At 47.8% G+C, this 20033-nt stretch overlaps 1 protein-coding gene across 4 annotated transcripts in view; it reads right to left on the reverse strand.

Annotated features, from left to right (window-relative positions):
- Nucleotides 1-408: 408 nt before the first annotated feature.
- The window catches only part of ENPP6 (ectonucleotide pyrophosphatase/phosphodiesterase 6), a 153892-nt gene continuing 134267 nt past the window's right edge, over nt 409-20033 (reverse strand). For 2 of the 4 annotated variants that reach the window (XM_053916446.2, XM_053916447.2), the window contains 2 exons: nt 17807-17930; nt 409-13383 (listed from right to left, as the gene is read on the reverse strand). In XM_053916446.2, the coding sequence (XP_053772421.1) occupies nt 13178-13383; nt 17807-17930 (330 nt within the window). In that variant the 3' untranslated portion in view covers nt 409-13177. The remainder of the gene's footprint in view (nt 13384-17806; nt 17931-20033) is intronic. The other 2 variants (XR_006655789.3, XM_024562834.4) reach the window with 2 other exon arrangements.

Raw genomic sequence — 20033 nt, forward strand, 5'->3', positions numbered from 1 at the left:
CATGTAGCGACTTAACTTTAAATTAAAGAAATACTCTTCAAAACTGTATTTGAAAGTCACTGCTGAGAGGATGGACCAGGCTCGCGTCAGGTACAAGGTCTACTCCAGGAGAAATAGAGGTGGCCCATATTCGCTCTTGACCTCTCTAGAGCTGGGGTACCAGTTCCCTCCCCCCAGTCTCCCCTCCCCCATGGGAACAGTAGGAGCGGGTCAAGAGGAGACAGAGTTACTCTATAGCATACAGCTTTGGACACTGTTGGGGATTTTATTATCCTTTCAATTATTAATTTATACCATTTAACTCTTTCTCTACTTGTGGGGGCATTTCTGTCCGGCGGGCTATTTGGACTAATGAATGCGCTGGGTCAGGCCTGTCTCCCCTTTTCTCTCCTGAGGGGCCATTATAGTTTGGTCCCCTTGGTGAAGATGGAAATGAAGAAGTGGCTCTAGGCACACAGTGGTACCCAGAAGGAGCATACTCCAAGGTCAAGGGGTTCTGCGAATGAAGACCCAGACAGGGAATTGATCCGGAGCAATACTGCCCAATAGAAATACAATGTGAGCAACAGAAGAGATTTAAAATTTTCTAGTAACCTCATGTAGGAAAGGAAACAAATAAGTGAAATTAATGTTCACAATATATTTTATTTAACGCATTACTTCTATAACATTTCAACATGCAATCGCTATAAAATGTTAAATATTTTATATGCTTTTTTGTACTCACTCTTTGAAACTTGATGTATATTTTATACTTACGTTAAGTCTCAGTTTCACCTAGCCCCATTTTACGTCTGCGGTAGCCACCTGTGGTGAGCGGGTTGCGTGTTAGCACCAGTGCGGACTATTGGTCAGATTCCAACTGACTGCCTGGCCTCAGGCAGTTGGCGTTGGCTGCTCTGGGCACACAAGTGACTGTGTTTAGTAATGGTGCAGAGTCGGTCCCAGAAAATTTGCTTCCCCTCTCCTCCCCACTGACTGTACGGAAGCAAAATTTAGAACTAGGGTTAGAATTTGGCTATGCCCGGCCCATCCCCGCCTTCAGAGAATGATGTCTCAGTTCAGATTGTAAAAGTTAGAACACAAATTCTCAAAGTCTGGGACACGTAAGAATTGGTTTATTAAAATTCAGTTTCCCTGGAAGAACTCCAGACAAACCGACGGCCATTTCTAAGGGCAAGGCCTGGAAATCTGCCTTTTATCCAAACCACCAGGTGGTTCTAATCCGCCCGGCAGTTTGAAAACTCCAGCACTGACCCTCAAACAGCTTACAGTGGTTCCTCTGGGAACTCGTGGCTTTTGCTCCTTCAGGCCTTTGTTCAGCCTCATGTGACAAGTCACCTGCCCACGTATCCAGGGCACACGGAACCTGCCCAGAAGGTGGCTGCTCAGTCTCTGTCCTGTGTTTTCAGGTCACCTCGCTCTTGCATCCAGAAACCTATATAACACCCCCAACAACTGAGAAACCGCTCTGTGATGTATTTTTAAGACTCACACTCTCCTTTTGGACTTCTTCCTCTATTTCTGTGTGTGTGACACCGGCTTAGAGAACCACTTTGCCCAGGGGCCTATAGGATGTTTATGTACAGCTTCTCACTGGTCTTCACTGCACCCCTGCGAAATACATAACACGTGAGCTTGCCTTCATTTTGCAGGAGGGACATTGAGGCCCTTGGTAATTGATTTAAGAAGACGTTCGGGTCTGAAGTCAATGGTTAAACCCCTTCTCCTGAGGCCACTCTCCTTGTGCCTCCACTTCTCTGACCCCTGAAATCAGCTGTGGTTGTTGCAACTCACCTGGAAATACTTCCGTTAGGACCTTTTACCCAAGATGCTCTGTGCCAATGCCCTGCCTCTGCTCCCTCGGAGAGGTGGGATTACAACGTCAGGAGACTTCACATGTGAGGTAGGTCCTTCCATTTCATATTTATTTGGAATACTATGTCCTCTGGAAGGAAATTATCTAGGGACCCCCAATTCCCAGGAACCAAGCGATAAACATTTGAAATGCAAGCTGATGTCTTGCTCTGTTGCTCCCCAGTAGAGCTGACAGCACGCCGCTGATGTGGGGGTGCAGCCGGCTCCCGGGGAGCTTTGAGACTTGCCCGGGCTGCTCTGGGCTGCGCATTTCCTAAGATGCGCCCAGGGCCCTTGCAGCCTCTGGACTTGAATCTTTCTGCCAAGAGAGACAAATGTATGTGTGAGGACCTCAGAGAAGGGTCCTTGGAAAATGAGTTCAGATCCCTATCTTCCGGCTGGCTGATACCTCTTTCAAAACATGCTTTAATATATTCATTTTTATATGTGTGTTTTCATAACATCATTCTGTTTACTGTCTTTTTATTTTAAAGGTTGATTTTTTAACTTATAGGGTCACTTGAGAAAATTTATAAAATACTGAAAGCATCAAGAAGAAAGTTAAAATCACCTACATTTCCCAGAAACAACCACTAATATTTTGGTGTATTTTCTTCAGGTTTTTTTTCCTTGCTTTTTTTTTTTTTAATAAGTATTTGAAATGCCATGAAATCAACTTTTTCTTGAAGAAGCACTGGCTTCATTCAGTGGGAATTGGCATTTTACAGAACCACGACCTAGACACTAGAAGTGCTACTGGAAATGTTATTGCTTCTAGGTTGTTTTAGCGGACAGAACTAGCAAAAATATATTTAAAGATAGAATCTCTAGGAGTTTTTATTGATACTTGTGATTCAAATTCAGGACATAGAGGTTTGATTGAACCTCTTCTAGTTTATATTCTTTCTTCCACACGGGAAATCCTGATTCTCCATAACACAGGGATGATAAAATTAAAATACCTCATATCAGCTCATCCGCTCTGTTCTCCATTACTTGTGTGATGGTTTTGTAATACCAGTACAAATATTCCCACCACCGATAAGACTGATTACAACAGTTAATTTTTTGCATAGCCCCTCCCCATCTCCCTTCCCCCCATTTAAAACCAGTGATGTCATTTCCACGTTGTTAACCCACCGTGTGCTGCCTGTGTGCTGCTCTCTCTCCTCGCTCTGTGACAGCTGTTGGTTGAATGTTCATCGCTAGGCCTTACGCCAAAGTTTCCCTGGTCGCTCTGGTTGTCTCAAGCTTGTTCTCTAATAGATTCATCAGAAAAGATGAATATTTCCTGGGCACAGCAGTTTCTAAATTCTTTCATGGTGCTAACCATTTGAACCTTGCATATTTCAAAGTCAGTTTTGCTGGATATGAAGTCCTTGGCTCACATTTCTTTCCATTAGCGTCTCCAATATGTTAGTACATTTTCTTCTGCCATAAAGAACTGTGTTTGGAACATCTTTTTCACTATAAATCATTTCCTTTTGCTTATGCCCAAAGGATATTTTTTGGTCATAAAATTCAATAAATTTTGGTTTTGATATCAGTGGTTCTGGTTTATGTTCTCAGGTATGTGAAGCGTTCTTTCAGTCTATAGTTTCAGGTTTTTCCCCTTTCAATTTCAGGAAAGTTTCTTTGCACTGCAGTTTTAATATTGGTCCTATTTCTTTGCCTTGGTTTCGTTCTTCTTGGAGTCTTGTTATTTTATGTAAGATGGTTTTTGGCTCTTCTCACTATTTGTCACTTTCTCTTAAATCTTTTTATCTTTTAATTTATTTTTGATTTTTAAAATTTCTCTCCTTCTTTACTTTCTATTTCCCCTAAAGCCTTATCTCTTGTGATTATTAACACTGAAGAAATTGTTTCTTTATCTTATTCTTTCTGGAGTGTAATCCTTCCTAAGTTTTTAGAATTTGATTTCTTTATTTTGACATTTTACATTTTTTTTTAATGTAATTAGCGCATCTTGAAACAGGAGTTACGGTTTTGGTCTGTTTTGTGACCCTGTTTTTCTGCCATGTTTTCATCAGCTGTTGAACTGTTAGTCTGCTCCTTATTTTCCCTTTAAAATAGTGTGTTAGAAAAGGATTTGACTTCAAAACTTGCATGTTTTTCTTTGAAGTTACTTTTTCTGAACTGCAGAAGGAGATGTGGTTCAGGTAGTTTTTCTCGTTTTTTAGAGCCCTTCCTTCTGTTGTGAAGTTGTGGAATTATTTCATGTGTTCATTAAGTACTTGCACAGTATATAGGAATCTATGCCTCTTACCCATTTACTTATTGGGGTCTAAATGGTTTTCTTATTGATTCATATGGCTTTTTAAAAGATTGAGCATATTCACCATTTATCACATTTATTGTTCATCTTTTCAGTGTGTTCCATTGTTGATTGAGTGGGAATTAACCTGATTGTGCTCAATTTTTGTTAAGCTTTCAAAGTCCATCTTTCCCTTCCGCCCCCACACCAGAGTCTGAAGATTTAATGACTCACGTTTCATGACACTCGAGTGGGTGGCGGCTTTCTTCGGGGATGAGCACAGGCCACGTTTACTGGGAGAGACAGAGCAAAGCTGTGTGCCCTCACGGTGGACAGGCAGGTTATGTGAGCCTCTGAAAATGAATTGGGGAAGAGTGTCCCTAATGCTGACACATCTGTTCTCTGTGCTCGGCTGGCCCTTGCCATCCCCTCAGGGTCCCGTGATGGCAGCTCTGCTATGGGATTGGTGCTGCACCTGCGCCGAGAGCCGCTCCCAGGGTGGCCTGTCCCTGGAAAGTCACAGGGTCTGACCTTTCAGGACACAAAAGCCCTTCCCTGAGTATTTGCCCAGTAAATTCAGTCGAATCTAAAGAGCTCCCCCAGTGCGACGTTGTCTGGTCCCTGCTGTGCTTATATCATCAGTGTCCATTTCATCACTAGACTGGTTTTCTTAGTTCAACCTGACGTCCGAACCAGGTAAGACTGTTGCCCACAAAAACAAATTAAGTTCCATCCTCTGCGAAATTTCATATCCGTGGCCCAGAACAAGGCCGGTTGCTTTTCTGAGTGTACTCTACCAAACAGCTCGTTCTGGCCATGTGGACGCAGTTGTTTCTTGTTCGGCCTGTAGATGTTTCTGCCGAGGACTAGTTGCCAGAGCCCATAGAAAGGCTCTCTGTACTCGTGACTCACTGTAGCGAGGGCTCGTCTCCCATGCGGTCTGTTTCAAAACAGAAACAAGGTGGTTTTTATTACTTCGCTGTTTATCATGAAGTACCCAAGAACTTCCAGCGTACTGACAGATGTATTTCTCACAACGTGGCAGAATACAACGAATTTCCTTACCCAGGTGAATTCTACATTAAAATTATGCAAAGCATACATGTCCCTTAGAATTCTTCAAAAGGCACAGTTTCTACTATTGCTGCTTTCTCTTCTTTTCCTTGTTTCATTACTTTTTTTCTTCCTCTTGGCTGTCTTTCATTCCTGGTTGAACACTGGAATACCTGGGAAGATTTTTGTTTAAAATACCAGTGCCTGGCCCCCATCCAGAGCGTCTGAGTTAGAATCTCCAGGGTCGGAGCCTCAGCGTCAGTACTTGTGAATAGCATCCTCGGGCAACTCCGCACAGCCCAGTTTGAAAACCAGTGCCCCAAACACTCACTTTATTTGTTAAGATTATTCTACAACGCACATAGATAAATATGTTTTTCCTCTTTAGGAGCTGATAGGGGTCCTGTGATGGGACACTGGGGTCATTGTGAGCAGCTCCAGGAATGGTGTGGGTGACAGCTTGGGGTGGGGGTGCTGAGAGAATGTCTGAAGCCATTCACAAGGTGAGCCCCCTGCTTCGACTTTGCTTGCATGGCTCTGGGGTGGTGGGGGCTTAGAGGGAGTGCTGAGGGAGACTGGTGGGTTCGAGCTGGTCACGCCAGCGCTGTGGCACTTGTCTCCACTCCCAAAGTCACACTAACCACACTGTGTGACCTTGGGCAAGTCATTTAATCTCTCAGCTGGCTCCTCAGTCACCTGTGACAAACAAGAGACGCTTAGTATGAAATGCATTTCCTAACTCCAGGCACCAGGCAGGTGCTAGTTTCAGGGCCACAGATGTAAAGACCAGCCTGGACCCCAGCAGGCCAAAGCCCCCACAGGCCACCCACCACTTCATGCAGGTTCCCAGAAATGGCCCAGGGAAATAATGTTTCTCACTCGTTGACTCCAACTCCCTCTTACTTGGTTGAGTTGAACTATGGTCTGGACTATGACGAGCTTCCAGAATTCTTCCCACCATTTTTGTCTGGACGCTGGCAGAATGGCTTCCTGGTCTCCTTTTTCTCACATCTGCCCCCAGCCCTGTCCCGCTGACCCTCATTGCCCAGTGTGGGTGCCACGCTTCTGGGCACCACCTTGTCATGGGCCCTGGTGGAGGTTCAGCTCCTGCTTGTCCCCCTGACACCACTGAGGCCAGACTTGCTGAAGTAGCAGGAAGGCGGAGGACGGAGGAGAGGTGTCAACATGGCTTCCCCAGGAAGGGGATTTCTCAAACCGCCCTTTCCTCCCTCTGAAAGCTCCTCTCCGCCTCCCCCGGCCACCAGCTCCCTGTTTCAAAGGCAAACTGGCCTCCAAGCCCGGGATGCTGAGCTCTTCCACGCTGTAGGGGAGTGACAGTACAAGCTCCTGTGAGAGTCCTGTTGAAAGTCAAATTAAACATGGTGAAGACAGAGCTCGTTTATCTTCTCTCCCTTTCTTCCCATCTGCTCCACTTCCTCTTGCTCGTGGCTAAGGGGGGGGCCTGCTGAAATTCTGGAAAAGAAACTCTTGCCCCCTGGGTTCCATGTCACACAGCTAGTCATTTGTCAAATCCTGCTACTTTCTATAAAAATGCTTCCTGCAGCTGGCTTTCCCAACCCACCGCTAGTATGGGAAGCTCTGTCCGAACCCGGGAGATCATCTGACCAGAGTGTCCTAATATTGTCACTGCATTCATTCACTCATTCATTCATATGTTCCCCAGACAATTGTCAACTGTTTGGTGGAAGCCTTTGCTGGTGCTCCAGACTCTGTTTGGAGACTCCAAAAATCAGAAGACACGATTTCAGCATACTGTCTTGCTTATAACCTCGTCGGAGACACTTAAAAACAAATTATTACAATGCGGTGCAACTTGCTTTGTACTAAATGCAACATTAAAAGGATATGAAAGTTTTCACAGGGAATCCAGGCTGTGAAGGATAAGTAAAAGTTTGCTGGACACAGAGTGGGATGGGGCACCCTGGATGTAGGGACAATGGAAGAGAGTAGCGAAGGGCCCATGGAGGGGCCTCGGCTGAGAAATTTGATGCAACACACTGGGACCTGGAGGGGATGGCAAACCGCAGACGTGGGTTGGAGGCAGAATTTGGAATTCAACTCTATAGTGATGAGAGACGAGGGTGGTTCTTAACCAGCTGAGTAATGTGGCTGTCCTGGCTTTGCTGTGACATAATTACACAGGCAAAGAGCAGAAAGTGGGGGGCGGACGTCCAATGGCCAAGAGCAAGATCCCAAAGGCAGTGGTGGAGGTGGTGCCACCAGGCACACGAGCAGGTACCCGTCCTGCCCCCAGCCCCTCTGCTCAAGAGCAGTGCCCTCTTTCATGGCACGGCTCCGTCTTCTCTGACATTGCCTCCATGCGTTGCCTGTAGCAAGCCAGACATTTCATTCCACAGAAAGGAGAATTCAGTTCTGCTCAAAAATGGACAGATGAGATGTCCACACTGGAGGTCCTGTGAAGGGGAACAGTGTTTCCCTCTTCTGTGTGTCCCCAACCATAATACAGGGATTGGCATGAAGGAGGAGTCCCCCAGACAAGTGGGTGGGTATGTGTGTCCATTTCCAGGGGCTGCTCTAATAAGCTGGGTGGCTTAAAACAACAGAAACATATTTTCTCACCATTCTGGAAGCTAGAATTCTGAAACGAAGGTGTCCGCAGGGCCCTGCTCCTTCCGAAGGCGCTAGGGAAGGACCCTCTCTTGCCTCTTCCCGCTCCTGGTGGTTGCCAGCGATCCTTACAGATGCACCACTTCCCTCTTTACCTCCATGGCCACGTGGCCTTCTTCCTGTGCTCCTGGGGCCACATTTCCCACTCCTTACGAGAACACTAGTCGCTGGGGTAGGGTCTACTCTCATCCACGAGGACCTCATCTTAATTCGATTTTACCTGCAGAACTCAATTTCCAAATAAGGTCACGGTCACAGGGACAGGGACGAGGACTTGGACATGTCTTTTCGGAAAGGACAATTTGGCCCACTACAAAGGGTGCGGCGTGTGCTGTTCTTCTGTCTCTACCAGTCTGAGCCTTCCGTGGAGGGGTGCCTTCCACGTGGGGCAGCCCCATACCTTCAGATAACTGTGTTGCCTGCCAGCACGGTCTTTTGACAAAGTCAGACTCATCCAGTTTTTCAAATGTCGGAGGGACTGTTGGCTGCCGGACTCTGTTCCAGGACACGGAGCTACAGAGGCGACTCAGCCAGGCCTGGGCTCTGACCTAATCAAAGACAATCTACTGGACTGCATTTTAAACTTGACAAGAATATAACAAAGTCTGTTGGCAATGACATGACCCAAAAATTTTTAATAGGAAAGAAAGTGAATTATTCTTTTGTTTAGAGTTAAACCAAGACTCATAATTGGGAGAATGTTATTTCACAGAATTATGCCTTATTTATGAAGTGAGCTGCATGGGGCTCTTCTCCAAGGACCACAGTCCAGGAGATCCTATGTGGCCTCACTGTGGACCAGTGGCCACCAGACTGAGTCCTCCCGCATCACCTCGGTGGCCACTGGAACCACCACAATGACACTTGTTAGGAGCTCGTCCTGGCCCGGTGAGTGTGCTAGGTGGCTCCAGTAACAAACACCCTAGCAGGGACCTGGAATTTTGGAAATTAACTCTAAAACTGCTGTGGATTTGTCCTTGTGCCTTCTGACCGGACACACTGTTTGCCTCCCTTCCTGATGGCTGCAGAGCTCTGACGGGGCAGGACCTCATAATGAGAAAAAAATGTTTGCAAACCATATGTCAGAGGAGGGACTTGGATACAGAATATAGGAAGAATTGTGACAACTCAATAATAAAAAGACAAACATTCAAGTAAAAAAAAAAAACGGACAAAGGACCTGAATAGACAGTTCTCCGGCAAAGATAGACAAATGGCCGATAGACACACGATAAGATGCTCCGTATTATTGGTCGCTAGGGAAATGCAAACGATGACCACAAGAGGATGGCACATCCCGCCCAGCAGGATGGCTGTCATTTGAAAACACAGCAAGTGGTGGCGAGGGTGCAGAAAACAAAGCCTGCTGGGAAAATCCCAAACGCTGCAGCCAGTTTGGGAACCAGCCTAACAGTTCCTGAAAAACTTAGCAGAGTTACCACAAGATACAGCAATTCCACCCCAGGGACATTCCCAAGAGCAATGAAAACATACCTCCACAAAAAACTCACACAAATGTTCACAGCAGCAGAATTCATAAGACCCAAAAAGTGGGAGAAAACAAATGTCCAGCAAGTAATGAGTACATAAGTAAAGTGTAGTGTGTCTGGACCACGGAATGGTATTTGGACACGAATACCGATTCGTGCTAAGACCTTACAAGCACTATGCCGAGTGAAAGAAGCCAGCCGCAAAAGACAACATATTGTATGAGTCCCTTTTTATGAACTATCCCGAACAGGAGAATCTGTAGAGACAGAATGCAGGGTGGTAGTTGCCCAGAGTGCGGTGGGAAGAAATAGGGAGTGACAGCTAATGGACTAATGAGTATGGAGCTTCTTTTGGGGGGGATAAAAATGTTCTAAAATTGTAATAATAGTTGCATAATTCTGTGGACATACTAAAGCCATTGGATTGTGGGCTTTAACTGGAAGAATTGTGTGGTATATGAATTAAGTCTCCACAAAGCTGTTATACATTTAAAAAGCAAGTATGCTCAGTATATTTAAAATCTAATTTCCTCATTCCTTCCCCCTCCCTCCCTTTCTCCCTTTTCTCCTTCCTTTCTTTTTTTCTGTCAAATGTATAAGCCTAAGATGGAACACGTCTAGTTCATGGAATGAAGCACAATTATCAATTGGGTGATAAGAAAAGGTAGCCAGCCAAACAGGAAAAGTTTATTTAATTTGAGGAACTACAAAGAGAGAGAGGGTATCTGAGGTGTAGGCCAAATCTCCCTAATGACATGTATTCTTTTTTTTTATTCAACACATATTTATGGGACATTTATTAAACATTGGAGGCACTGTACTTGGTGCTATTTTATGACTGCGACATGACATAGAAGTGTACTTTCATCGCGTGTGCCCGAGACCAAGTTTCCCATGTTTATAAGCAGTCTGCCACGGCTGCGCCCTCCTGTCCTTCCCGCGAGGGGTCTGTGCGCGCTGGCTTTGGTCTATCGCAAATTGCTTAAAAAGAGTAAACACACAATCACGTCGGGAAATTCCCTGATATTTACAGAAATGCAAAACACTTTGTTTGAAAATTCATAAAATAGCTGTGTGTCTTGAACAGCGAGTTTGTCTGATAGCACCGGTGGGAATCTTAGACACAGAGAGCCAGGCGTGGAGAAGCCCAGGGAGCCTTTCTGGCTCCCCTCTCCATCCCTGGGGCATACAGATCTACTTTGGTTTGAGGAGGGCCGGAGGTTGGACCCAGCTGGGATCAGCAGCCTCGCCAGCCCCAGGAGACACCGGTGGGTTATGGAGTCACTGGCAGGAGATGTGGCTCTACCAGGCTCATTTCAGAACCCATTTCTGCTTAGAGCAAATCCAAACCTTCCATCAGTGTGACTTTAAAATGTTTCCCCACCTGGATCCTCTTAACTTGAGTCTCTGAAGGTGGGTCAGAGGATGCTTGCCATCCCAGAACGTTGACGGACTGGGGTCTGGCTCTGACATGAATTTCCAAGACCCCGTTAAGGTTAAGAGAGTTAGTAGTGGGGGGGAAATGGAGACAACTGTAAATGAACAACAATAAAAATTTTTTTTAAAAGAAGAGAGAGTTGGACCTTCATCATTCAGGACTCTTCAGGCAAGAAAGAATTCCCCAGGTCTGTGCTCGTTCATGCTGACGTCTTCAGAACCTAATTGGGCTGGGTTCCAGAGACTATGCATACAGGCAGGGAAAGGGGCTCTTCCTCTCCTCCTCAGTTCAGTGGTCACTCCTTTCACTTATCTTCAGTATTTGCAGGTCAGTCCCACGATGGTCCTCCCGGAAAGAGCAAGGGAGCGGTAAAACCATCCCGGAGAAAAGGTGTCTATAGGTATTCCTCACGGATTTTTACTCTGATGGAACAAAACCATTTAGAGAAACTAGAATTTTCCTGGGGAAAATAGTGTAACTTTAAAACAAAAATCAAAAAAAAAAAAAAAACTTTAGCCAAAGAAGTAAGCCACTAAAATATAAGCATTATTTTAGGCAAAACATTTTTTCTCCATTTAAGGGCTGAATTTCTGAATTAGTTACCAATAGTCACGATTCCGAAAGTATCTTATTCTCATTTGTTGATTCAGGAGTATTTATTGAGTCACTTGGCTATCTTTCAGGCACCCTCCCCTCACAAGGGAGGAAGGTGGGCTCCGCGTATTCATCAGAACACCGCCCTTTAAGGAGAAATGAGCCTCTGAATAATAGATGCATGTTTCAACAGCCACTGCCAATGTCGAGAGCACTAATGTGCTTTCAGCCAGATAACAACGGTCGGTTTGCTTTCTTTCCCATGGATTCGACACTGTGTTTCAAAACCATGTTACATAAACCCTTAGAAATCTTTTGTGAAGATAAATTCAATGTGTTCAAGCAATGACCCTTTGCGCCCAAGATTCAAGGCAGAGACGGCTCCCAGCCTTCTTGGGTCAGGGCTGAGTGTTACTACCCATTTCTCAAGGCGAACACCCTATGAGGGCTTCATTGTCCTGAGGAGACTGAGGTATTCCGTTCCTGACAAAAAGTCTCACTGGCAGCTCTGCCTCATTTAGTGCAAAGTTATTTTTAATGCAACGATGTGTGTACATGACTTCGATCACTTCAAGATGCAGTTATCGCCTGTTTTTTACAAGGTCTCCTACACCTGACTCAGATGATTGAACTGGAAACATTTCAGCCAGGCTCAGTGGCTCATCTCTGGGGTCCTGCAAAACTTATGTCTCTGTGGGCGGTACTTTGGCCACCCTGCTCCCTAATCAAATGGGCCGTGGTTAGTGATGGGGATTTGACTCCATCTTGTTCTCTCCAGCCCCCCTCATTTGGAATTCTGGGTCACTCAAGGACCCACTTCGCTGTTGCTGTTTAATAAGCAAGGTTCTGGGTCCCTGGTGCATAAAACTTAGGCTTCATGCATCAGCATTCTGAGCAAGGAGCTGAGGTCTCTGCAATACCCTCACCCGCACTCAGCCGGACATCCCTGTCCCAGCTATGGTGTGGATCCCGTGTTGCCGTAGTCTACGGCGTGTGTGGAGACCCACAGAGTAAGCCTCCTTACTCTGAGTAAGCCTCCGCGCAGGCAGGCAGGCAGGCAGGCCAGCCGGCAGCACTCCACTGATTCCCCGACAACACGCAGGGCCCGCTCTGGGCAAGGCTTCAGATGCACTGTGCGAAGTCACACAGAAGCCAGATCTATGGTAAGCCTTTCTGCTCCTCAAGGCCAGAGGGACATTTTTAGTGCATTGTGACTTTGGGAGGGGACTCATTCCTGTCACCTTATTCTGAGTTCTCCAATCCTTAGTGATTTTTGATTGATAGGTCACCCAAGCTAAGATACACCCTCTGTGGGATTTTGTATAAGACGGAGAACCTCCACAAGCTGGGTCACAAACAGACAGCAGCCAGGCCTGCCATGGGGAAGCTTTTTTCTGGGATGGAAGGCACAGTACAGGACGGTGACCCTGTATCCCGAGGACGGCCTCTGGGTGTGGACGGGACACAGGCCAAGGACAGCTCTGTGCACAGCCAGGCAGAGCTGGGCCCAGGGCTCTCATGCAATATCCGCTTAAAAGCTGCTTGCTCCCGGGCAGGCCCCTGCTCAGACAGTTCATCTGAGTTACTGCCTGGGAAAAAAAGGAGAAAAATGACATACACTTGAACAAATGAAGTGCTAGATGTTCCTTATCTTCAGAAAAAAAATTAACTTTGGATTTTTTTAAGGAATAGGGACTTTTATATATAGAATCATCCAAGAATAATATATTTACAATTTGTGTGGCCTTGATTGTGTTAATGAAGCTATTATTCAAATAGAAAATGAAAACCTTTCCACTGTGGAGGCCCCCTCAGCCGAGTGTTCGGGACAAAAAGAAGCAGCTATTGGAACAGCAAGAGGACAGCCAAGGCCAGAGCAAATCCGCTGAGCGAGACTGATGGGGCTGGGCTGGCCTGGCCCTTCAGCATGCACATCACCCTGGACCAGGACCCGTTATTGGGCAGGGGGGTGATGCCTGCCGCACAGCACATGACGTTGTAGACATCCACGGACCGGATCGGAGCAGCTCTGAAGTTGGATTTGAAATCTGAAAGGGAAAGGCAAGCAAGCAAGTTATCATAGTCACTCACCAGGCAGAGTGGGGCTGAGTCCCCGTGTTGAGGAATTATGCTTAGGCTGCAGGTGGCATTGGGATGAGAAAATCAGCTCTGTTGATGGGACGTGGCCAGGTGATTGTGAACTCAGAAGAGTGTGTGGAAGGCCATGGGTTGTGAAAGGGAGGAACTTCCTGTGGCTCATGCAGATGAGCCACATCGGCAAACAGACTGGCCTTGCGCCTTGTTTCTATAGAGCTTGGAGCCAAGGTGCAGTCACAGAAGTTTGACTCTCTGGCTAGGCTCTCCGAAGCCCAGCACAAGGGCATTCTCATCTTTCCAAATGCCCATCCAGCAGGGGCTGGTTGGCGGCATGCCAATTTCAATTGCAGAGACCCCCCCCACCACAACTCAAGAATGCAACTCCATTTTCCTCCCGCATGGAGAGCCCAGGGCTGGGCAGATGTAGGACTGGACAGTCTCCCCATAGCTGGCCGGCTCAGAGCAACAGCAATGGCTTCCAGTACCACTGGAAGATCGTTCGAACCTTCTTTAGGAGCCTTTCACTGTCAGACAAAATAACTTGGCCGTGTGGGATAAAAGCGAATTGGCAGAGTTGCAGAGCCAGGGAAGGCTCTGGGAGATCTAATGCAGAAGCGTTGTGCTTCTAGAAACCCAGAGGCTGCAGCCAACGCCAGTGGTGATGTGGGAGGTGAAGGCAGAGCTGGTCATTCACAGCATCATAAGGCAGGCACCGAAGGAGGGATGTCAGTCAAGAGCACCCCTGCTGCTTCCCCACAGGAGGCAAATAAGATGCTGACTGCAGAGTGCTTGTCTGCTTAAGAGTCATGGTAAGAGATTGGTAATCATGCCCATAAGCAGTTTCACTTTTAGGCCCCAAACTAGACCTTCCAACAAAATACCCAAAGCTACACTGAGGTTGAACTGAGAAGGGAGATTCTATCTATCAATAAAGCTCATGGATGGGCTTTCAGTCCGTCTAAGAGTTTTTAAGAAAATGGGTAGTTTGGGGTTGTGACCTTTGTCACTGCTTTGCTAAAATGGTCTCATAGGCTTTATTTAAAAAGCAAACAGACACAACAGCAACATCATCCAGAAGTGCCAGAGCCACACTCTGCCCTGGTGTCAACCCCGGAAGTACAAGTTTGGAAGGAAGTTACACGCAGAGAACTCGGCCACAGAGCACAGTAGAGCCAGGACAAGTGACGGCTCTTGCTCACTCTTTAAGTGAGAATTAAAATGGAATTCAGAACAGAGGCTCATGGGTGTACAATCAGCCTACAAGCCTTACTAGCTGGGCCACCTCAGGAAGCAGACAGGGACATGGCACCTGAAAATCATAGCTTCGGTCATGCTGTACGTGCTGAAAAAATGGTGGCTAGCATTATTCCGGTGTTGTTAGCAGACATGTAGAATAAATGCCCGGCAAAGGCAAGCAGTGGATGGAAAATCCTCCGTAAACTCTCTGGGGAGTTCATTTTACTTTGAGGGCAGAGAGGATAAGGGTCAGCATCACCTCAGGGTAAAAGTTGTTTGTTTTTTAAATCTAGAACCTCCCAGGAAAGGAGACTGTAAGGGCCACCCCAGGAGGTCACCTCCTCTAAATATCAAGGCAAATGGCACATTTAGACGAAGATGGTGGTTGTACTTCCCTAGAGGTGAACCAGCTGCCACCTGAGGAATCAATGCAAAGGTTGCCCCAGTGACAGGAAAGCAAATCCCCTCCATCCTTCTGACTTGCCATGAACTTGGATGTGGTCATCCTATTGCCTCATCACATGGTGGTCATGTCCTTGTCAGGTGTGTGGGTGAGACAGTGTGGGAGGTAGACAATAGCAAGCCCAAGATATCCTTCCCCAGCCTTCCAAACACGCTTTTCTTTAACACTTGGCAGAAGTATTGAGATAAACTCTACAGAAGACCATCGTTTTATGTTCAAGCGCAAAATCAAATCCTGTGCACGTCCGCAGGAAGCAGAGTTGAGTTTCCTTTCCCATTCTGCCTGGCTCATGGCTTCTTATACCGCAGGGCTGGGACTGTGGGCCCAATGCAGACATGATCCAGGCTGGAATGAGAGCTTCTAGAAAATTCCTGAATAGCAAAACAATACCTGATTCAACTTGGGAGGACTCTGCCAAACTCTGCCAGCTCTAGATGGCAATTTGAACTTGTTTTGGGAATCCAAGTTATTCCCATGGGTTTACATTTTGTGGATATTAAAACCGTTTCTCTTAAAGTGTGAAGGTTCTGCAGGCTCCCGCGGTGCCCAGCCACCCTGGGCTGCTTGCCGAGCAAGGCTCACTGGCTTGCACGCACCTCACTAAGTCATGCTCCTGCTGTCTTATTGGGAATATGGAGTTCTCTCAGGCAGGATTCGGTTGTTCACATTAGAAACCGGGATTAACCAGAGAGAGGCTGCCTTCCAGAATTATTTCCCTTTCTCTTAGCTGGGCCAGACTTGCTGACTTCTGGGCAGCCACATCATTGTCCAGCTTCCTCCCTCAGCGAGAGGCACGTACAATTAATCAGGAGGGATGTACCTTTATCTCAAAGTGCAGCTAGATAGCTATTAATGGCCTTGCTCTTAAATTTTCTTCCGAGTAAACAGCCAGTGTGTAAAGCTGTTCAATCTTTCATGAGAACTGAAGCCAGAAACGTGATGTTTGACGGGAGGCTCTGAAGGCTGAATCTGCCTGGAAACATTTTTGCAATTAGCCCAGTCCATTTTCATCAGGGGTCGCCTTTGTGTCTAGAAAAGACTCAGACTTTGAGTTTTAAAGGAGCACACGATGGAGGCCTTGGCTAACGGACAAAATCTCCCCACTGAAGTGAACTCCAAGCTGATGCAGCTTGGGGAATTTGGTTTGAAATTTGGGGTTTGCTTCTGCTTTCAAATATGCCTGAGACACTAGCTCATAAACACTCCTTCAATTGACAACTGTTTTGCATTCACGATCTTTTTTCTCTCCGGGGAAGGAGAAGGTGATGCTTTTGAGTGAGAGCCCAGCTGTCTGATGCTCCCCCGTATAAAGGCCATGGCCCTGGAGTGTCTCCAACCTAATCGAGCAGGTTGACCTCCACCTAGTCCGCAGGGCTTCATCACTCACCCACTCAGCTTGGAGCTCCGCAGAGCTGACGGCCCCAGCAGCCAGGCAGCACCTGACAGCTATTATTGGTTGATGGTGACATGCTGAACACCCTCTACACTCCCCCCTTACGGCCAAGTCCTGAACCCAGCCAGGGCTCTGGAAATGTTTGCTGCTACTGTTGTCTGCAGCTTCCTTCGGGACTGGGAACTTGAATCACAAGTGGGAAAGGATTTGGACCATTGTGTTTCCTAAGCTCAGGGTCCCAGAGGACCCTGTGGAGGGTGCAGAAACAGACACTGCATCGTTCTCAGCGGCTATTTTATCATAAGTAGCGTGACCCAAGGCAGGTATATCTTTGTCTTGCTACATTGAGAAGAGCAAGGCTTCTAGGTCTAATGTCGAACTTAGCATTTGAAAAGAAAGCAGGGATTTCATGGGCTGAAGCATTTTGAAGACATCCAGGAAAAGGCTTTGGAATGTGGGTATCAGGGCCAGCATATTATATTTAACTAGGAGGGCAGACAGTAGTAAAAAAGAAGAGTAGTTCATGGACCAGTCAACTGATGGATAATGGCTATTGAATGCTTTTTACTCTAATTTTTTTTTTTTTTTTTGGTAAGAAGAGGGTCTTCAGGTAGTAGTATGATCTTTAGAGTGTTTGATAAACTTTTCCAAGATGTGAATTTTTAGCTCCCTAAATAATTAAAGCAAATGACCAAATAGGCCGCCTTCATCCCTGCTCCCTTCCAGCCCTAGGAATTTATCTGGCCAAAGAAGGCACAGTAAATTTGCTTTCATCCAAGGCATCCCTAGTCATTCTGGTTGATTCTCAGAGTCAGTCTCCAGGTCATTTCCTAGCTGCCTTTGAGTGCATTCCAGCTTCTGGTTGGGCCCTGAACCGAATGACCCCACGGGGTGGGTGCTCTGTGCAGGGAGGAACTGTGGGAGGGGCAGACCTGGGGAAGCCACCACATCCAAGCTGGACCTCAGGGCTGTCAGCAGCCTGGTGTCTGGTCAGCTCTCCCAGACCTCAGATGGCTGTGAAATCCCATTTCGAGGAATTAAGTAGAAGATGAATCATGAACATGTGGAATACATTTTGTTCACTGCACTCAAGATTTCAAATTTACAAGGAAAACTATTTGGCCACATTTGCCAAACCCAAGAAGCATTTGAAAGCGAGCCAGCGCAAGATGTCTCACGCAGACCGGCTGGGTTGGCTCAGCTCTGCTTTCACTCACGCCCTGAGCCCCTGGGGACACCTAGGAATGGATGACGCAGGGAATTTTGTCGTCCCCTCACCTACCAGGTCCGAAGGCTAGGAAGATGCCCCGCATGTCCCTGAGCTCATTGTCGTAGCCGTGCCACCCGCGCTGCCAGCCTTCCTTCTTGCCCGTGCTGTTCATCCAAAACGGAAGCAGCTCGCGACTCTGCAACCAAGCAAGGCAGTTACATCTCGCTCGTCCTGATGGCTGCCGTCAGGGAGCAACCAGTCCAAACCACCTCCCAGGGTGGGGACGTCCTTATCAGCCCCGGGGGCCTCACTTCCTACCCCAGGTAACTCGGGCCCCTCAAGGCAACTGTGCTGCTGCCAGAGAGCTGGGGTTAGGAAGGTGTTTTCTTATGTGGAACTGAGCGGCACCTGTGCCTCGAAATCAGCTTTAGAATCACTAAATATGGCGTATTTGTGACAGACCGGTGATAAAATGTTTCTGTGGCATCATAAAAAATGTATTTGGTCTTTGTCCCAGGTTCCTGGCACAGAGCTCCCCAAACCTTTGGAATGTCCTGGGTGAAGGGAGTGTCTTTGTTATTCACAAGGGGCCCTTTTCTCCCACACCTGAATTTATGCTAATAGGATGACTTTGGGGCCTGAGGGAGGGGCTACATAGCTTCAGGAAGGAGGCTGGTCCCTCCTGGGTGGTGAGAGGGGCAGAACTTTCAGCCTGCCTCTGACCTCTGACCTCTAAGAAAGAGCTCAGTCTCGTGGCCAGTGATTGAATCACCCCAGCCTACACAATGAAACCCCATGTAAAACCCTGCAACCACACAGCCAGGGAGCCTGGGGACTAATGAGCACAGGTACGTGCTGGGGTGGGGTGGGGTTTACCCAAAAGGAACGGGGGATGATCTGTGGCCCTCCCCCCACGCATCCCTTCCCTGTGGCCGTTTATCAGCCATCGCCTTTATAATGAAATGGTCATCACGAGCACAGCACCTCTCTGAGCTCTGAGATGCATTCCAGGGAATTGTCGAACCCTGGCTACAACTGGAGGGTTGTGAGGGTTCTCACAACGCCCCCCCAATTGAGGCGAGTCCTGAGGAGGCTGTGCCGAGCCCTTCATGGCAGGCTGAGCATTCCTTCCTGCCAGTCCAGGCGTCCCCTCACTACGCAGGTGTGATGTCACAGACAGTCCAAACGCAGGCAGTGGGACGGCTGGTTGTGATGAATGAGCAGAAGCAAAACAGCTGAAGTACAGGCCACCCACAGGTTGGCTCACAGACCTGTAGTAGTCCCACGTAGTCAGTGGGCCATATGGTTCACCAAGAACTGACCCTGACATTCACCTAATTGTTACAACATCCGTCCTTTGTAGTTCAAGAAACCAAAGCACAGAGAGGTGAACTGGGACTCAGTCACACAGCTGTTGAGCGGCAGGCCTGGGTGACACCCAGGTCACCTGTCTCCCTGTCCTTATGCACCTTTCACTAACCACAGCCAGAGGTCACCGCAGCACTCCTGGGGGCACTGGACAGTGAGAGCCTCCCCTGTCCCTTGCCTCTCCACTCCCTGACTGGTGTGGCCAGTTATAGTGTGGGGAAGAGGTTTGGGAATTAGTGGCATGGGGTGAAATTCCAGCTTGCCGCTTCCTAGCTCTGTGATCCTGGGCAAGTCACTTCACTTCTCTGAGCTTCCGTTTCCCTGTGGAGGGTGACGATGCCTGCCCCACCGAGATTTCGGAGCACGGCGTGGCTGCACGCTCAGTGCTGACACACAAGAGGTGCTCGCTGAATGGCCACGGGTGGCCACCAGATGCACGGGCCGTGGGGCGGGCAGGCGCTCTGGCCCTGTGCGGCCGGGTGGCGATGGCCATGAGGGCTGAACTCGCCTCTGCTGCTTTAGCTGTCATATCACATTGCACACCCGTCCAGTCTCCAGCCGTAAATCGCTCCCTGGCAGGACTGCGTGTCAGATCACAGTGTTCCATTGACTCTCATTCCCTGCATTCCCGTCCTCCCGTGCCCCTCCTCCTCCAGGGGGAGCTCATATTTTCCCATGGGAGTGTTCCTGTTCGCTCACTGCATTTCCACCTGGCTGTACCCTTTTTGCTCTTTACCTCTCCGATGACCACAACACGCCCCGACTTAGCTTCGGCAGCTGGCGGGTTCCGAGGCTGCCCGTGTCACAGCCACGAGGCAGCAGTTCCTGAAATGCTAGGTAGGACATGTTGTTCCTAACGACTTCACCAATCATGAGCCCCATGGGACGTGTGTACCCCACGACAAAGGGACAGCGGACAGGGAGGAGAAGA

Source organism: Desmodus rotundus, chromosome 13 (assembly GCF_022682495.2).
Source record: "Desmodus rotundus isolate HL8 chromosome 13, HLdesRot8A.1, whole genome shotgun sequence".
In the NCBI taxonomy this organism is placed as follows: domain Eukaryota; kingdom Metazoa; phylum Chordata; class Mammalia; order Chiroptera; family Phyllostomidae; genus Desmodus; species Desmodus rotundus.